The sequence below is a fragment of the Nicotiana tomentosiformis genome, chromosome 12 (assembly GCF_000390325.3).
Source record: "Nicotiana tomentosiformis chromosome 12, ASM39032v3, whole genome shotgun sequence".
NCBI lineage: Eukaryota > Viridiplantae > Streptophyta > Magnoliopsida > Solanales > Solanaceae > Nicotiana > Nicotiana tomentosiformis.
In genome coordinates, this window is record NC_090823.1 from 25,207,845 (window position 1) to 25,212,438 (window position 4,594).

The window sequence follows — 4,594 nt, forward strand, 5'->3', positions numbered from 1 at the left end:
GGCCAAAGATATAGTCTAAAATCATTTAAACAAGCGTCTTGGGGAAAGCTCTCGATCACTACAAGCTTCAATAGGTTCGAGCAAAATTTGCATCGAGGACAGGTCTTGTTCGAACCTTCAAAAAATGACTTATTACTACGTTTGATTTTGTGTTAAGGCATTAGAAATGTTTACAATTGCAAAAAGATGCTGAAGGTAAAAAATATGAAAATTGGCGAAAGAAACAAAAAACTTTATACATTCCGGAATATCTTTACAAAGGCCAATAAAAATGACCTCGATAAAATAAATGTACAAGATACAAAAACAAAAACAAAAAAATCCTAAGGCATCTCCGCCCGGTATTCACCGGAACCCAACTCGTCACCAGAACTGTCAGGGTATTCGGATTCTTCAGAGCCCTCAGAGCCTTCTTCACCTAGGTGTTCGTCTAGCCTCTTGGCCTCGACCTCAAGTCTTTTTGCCTCTTCGATTTCGGTAGATAGGTCGAAGCCTCGAGCAAGTATTTCCTCTACGGTCTCCCATCGGGAAAGCCGCCTCATATACTCGGCGGTAGTCTTTAGGCGGGCCTCGGCTGCTTTAAAGTCAGCCTTGTACTGGGCCACCATCTCGTCAGTATCAACCAAGGTTGCTTCTAACTTGGACATCGTTATTTCAAGCTCCTTGCCAAGGGCATCCCGTTCAGCAATGGCCGAGCCTAGTTGAGCTTGGAGGTCCTCATTTTGTCGGGCCCATGCATCAGCCTTCTCCTTCGCCACTCGAAGTTGAACTTCCACCGAAGACATCTTGGCCTCGGCAGTCTCCTTCTCCGAGGCCAGCAGGTCCATCTTATTTTTCCACCCGTCAGCCATCACTTGAATCTCATCCATCTCCTTGCGGAGTTGGTCGATCTGGTCGATCTTCTGTTGGACCTGCGAAGTATTGTTGTTAGCCTCGGCGACCGGACCTTTATTTCTAACTTCGAAAACCTTTACCTTTTCCACCAAGTCGGTATGCTCCTTCTGAGCCGCATCTAGCTCAGCCTGGAAGTTCTTGGCGACCTCCTCATGCTGCTCGCTAAGGAGCTTGTACATATCCCTTTTCTGGGCAAGCTCCTTGATCTCGAGCTCGAGTTGATTGACTTCAAAACGATATTGGAGGAAACTCTCGTGGTGAAGAATCGAGGCCTGCATAAAAGACAAAGAAAATGTGAGAAACATCAAACACAGATAACTATAGATAGATAGAAAGGAACGACGTCTTACCCGGTTCAACGCCTTCTGCGCCTCTTTGAAAAGTCATGGCACCTTCACCACATTCATTTTCGCCTGGTCCTCCTCGGTCACTAGACATCGGAGATAGCTGGCTAACCCCCACAGGAGCAGACAAAACCTGCGCATCCTTCGGGATGATCAGTATAATCGACCTCTTGCGGCCATGGTCCAAGTTCGGAGCGGGGAACTGATTGACTAATTTCGGGCTCGAGCTTGGCCCACCAACCTCCAAGGAAACGTATTTCTTCGGAACCAGGTCACCCAGACAGAGAAGTCTTCCAAAGCGGAAGAGTCCACACCATCGAAAAAAGCATGAAGGGAATCTTCCGCACCCTCGCCCCCCTCGTTGGATATCTTCTTCCTCGCTTGGGCCTTCTCGATTATAGACTTGGTGTAGGAGGGCTTCCCCGAGATCTCAATTATGCTGGGCGCTTCCTTTGGAGAAGAATCGATATCCTAGGAAGTTTACCCCGAGTATCCACATCGGCCTTTTGAGTTTGAAGGGGGTCAATTTCACGAGTCTCCCCCTCGGATGCATCCCAATCCTCGGGATAGGTCGTCCCGTGGGTTAAGAAGATAGATTCATCCTCTAACTCATCCCTAAGATGGAGGATGGAGTCGAAGACCGACACCCGGGAACCGAAGCTCCTCCCCGGCTTGCGAAGCACCGACTTCTTTGGTTTCTTCATCTCGGAGCTCGGGGAGCCAGATGGCTTTATTTTCCTCTTCTTTTTTTTCTTTCCGAGGAAGCAACGGAAGGATCAACAAACGGGGGCACATCTGCATCCGCTTCCGAAGGCCTAAGTTCAGGTGTTTTAGACAAACCTGCAACAACAAATAGGGAATAGGAGTTAGCAAAGCGAAAGGTGTAGATATAGTATTGGCTACTCGGAAAAGAGTCCTTTCCATGAGAACATGCCTCCCATTGGCCCTTCAAGAGCCCGCGCCATGTGCGCTCAAAGTAGGACATCTGAGTACAGATTCCCTCGATCCATTCCTTTAACCGGGGGACCGCATTCAGAACCCGGGCAACAACTGCACAACCACAAATATGAATGAGAAGATAGAAATGAAAGAAGAAGAAATTTTGATGTTGAAAGAAGGGATTGCACTTACGAGACACATTCCATTTTTTAGGGAATGACATGTATTCCGGGGGGATCAAATCCTCGGTCTTCACTCGAACAAAGAGTCCATGCCAGCCCTGGTCTCGGTCTTCGTCGATACTTGAGAAAAGGGCCTTGTTGGCCCGGCGTGTAAGCTTGATCAGTCCCCCTCGGAGTATGCGGGGACTGTATAATCGAAGTAGGTGGTCAATCGTGAACCGACGAGATTCGGTCTTGTTCACGAAGTAACGGAGGAGGGTCACGATCCTCCACAATGATGGGTGGATTTGCCTGAGGCACACCTCGTACCTCTTGCAAAAATCTAGAACGATCGGATCCATCGGGTCTAATGTGAAGGGATAAGTATAAACATTTAAGTACCCATCCACATGGGTAGTAACGACGTCCTCGGGATCGGGAACTACTACGTTCTTGCCTTCCTAATTGCAGTCCTTACGAACTATGGTAAGAACGTCTTCGATCACAGAACACATATATCTCGACACTCCTTTGCCCCGGTCCTATTTGCGCGAAGGCTTGTCGGCCTTAAAGTCATCTGCAATAGAGTAGCCCCCAGGAATGAACACCGATAAGGGAGGCTCGGCGGCTGGTTCATTAGTAGCCACAACGGGGGAGGCCATTTGGAGGGCAACCACCTTAGGGGCGACCGCTTCAATACCAGTGGCTTGTTGATAAGATTAAGAGGCAACTTGTTGAGGAACTGTTTACGATGTTTTGTCCATTGTCATTTGAGGGAGTATTTGAAAATTTGAGAAAAGAACACAAAGTTTTGGAAAAATGGGTTTTGAAGATGAAGAACATAGTATGAAGATCTGAAGAAATTTTGGGTAGAAATCTGGAGATTGCTATGAAGATTGAAGAACATTGATGAAGATATGAAGATTTGAAGAAGGTTTTTATAATGGTTGGAAAGTTCGACGATAGCGGTTTGATCGGAAAGAAGAAAAAGAACAAATGAAGGAGGCTTTTATATGGAAATAGCCGACGCTTTGCATTCAGAGGCAACCTGCCGGTGAGCGACACGTGTCCGAAGTTAGAACGACGCGATTGATGAGACGTTTTGGCTCCCCTTCGTAACGTACGAAGGAAGGAACCAGAGTCATTTGTCGTTTTCCATCGTTTCGGCAAGCCTACACTTTGAGAAACAAGGGGACTAACTGTATACGGGTAAAACCGAGCCCATTGCAAGACTCGACTTTCCGGTGAGCTAAACGGAGCAGGAATGTGACCGTAATGGATCAGAGTCAGAGCGAGGAGCCCCTCGTATCTGGGCTTGATCAAAACACATGCCCTTGGGGATATCTGGGCCACATCCTCCAGGTCCGATTTGAGGATTGAGACTTCGGAGAGCATTACCAAATAACTGCACACGAATAACAAAGGGACGTGATGTCCGTGCCTAACTGGATATCACGACGTGAATCTCGGCCCATATCGGTAGAAAATTAGTGATTAACGAAACGAATTTTTTTTACCTTTATTAGAATTATACTTGGGGTAAAAAACCCCTACTATATAAATGAGAAAGCTTATTATTCTGAGCACACATTGTATTAGGCATATCAAGGCAATTTATTTCAATTCTCTTTGTTATTCAAAGTTCTTATTCTTGTTCTTAAGTTCTTCATAAGTATAAGCTTGGAATCGAGGGCAGGTTCTTCATCGGGTCATCAACCGAGCCCGGAATCACTGTTATCGTTGGTTTGGTCATCTATTACGTTTTTCATTTGTTTAATCTAACACTATTAATTACTTGTATTGAATCAATCCACATATCCTTGAAACCACGTATAGATTCAATTGTTATCCGTTTTCAAGGGTAAACAACGAGTTTCTTTAAAGCCATGTTGTTATGCAGAGTGATTAGTAAAATGATGGTGATTTATAGAGGAAGACGAAGACTTTTCGTAAAAACATCTTATTTCCTGAACAGATAGACAATTAAACGTATAAAATTTTAAGAGTTTTAACATATGCTACAGAAATTAAAACGAAAAATAAATAGCCGTTTTGGGAGATATAGATTCCGTTCTCCTAATTGTGTTGTAATGTTTTCTAACTCTTCTTTTCTATGATTTACGATATGAACTCTTTTATGGAGTAATTTTCTTCCTGGGAACTTGATAATGTATTAGTTTAGACTTTAGTTTCTTGAATTATAATACCTATCGTGTATGTTTGACGGTGAAACCTTTTGGATAGAATCTTAATTTA

The 4,594-nt window shown here is 44.7% G+C and overlaps 1 protein-coding gene across 1 annotated transcript; it reads right to left on the reverse strand.

The window, feature by feature from the left end:
- Positions 1–323: 323 nt before the first annotated feature.
- On the reverse strand, positions 324–2,203 carry LOC138902371 (uncharacterized). Its single transcript, XM_070190229.1, has 3 exons — positions 2,173–2,203; positions 2,008–2,078; positions 324–1,166 (listed from the first exon to the last, which is right to left on the reverse strand). The coding sequence occupies exons 1-3, from the start codon at positions 2,201–2,203 to the stop codon at positions 324–326; spliced, it is 945 nt and encodes a 314-aa protein (XP_070046330.1).
- Between the last annotated feature and the right edge of the window lie 2,391 nt (positions 2,204–4,594).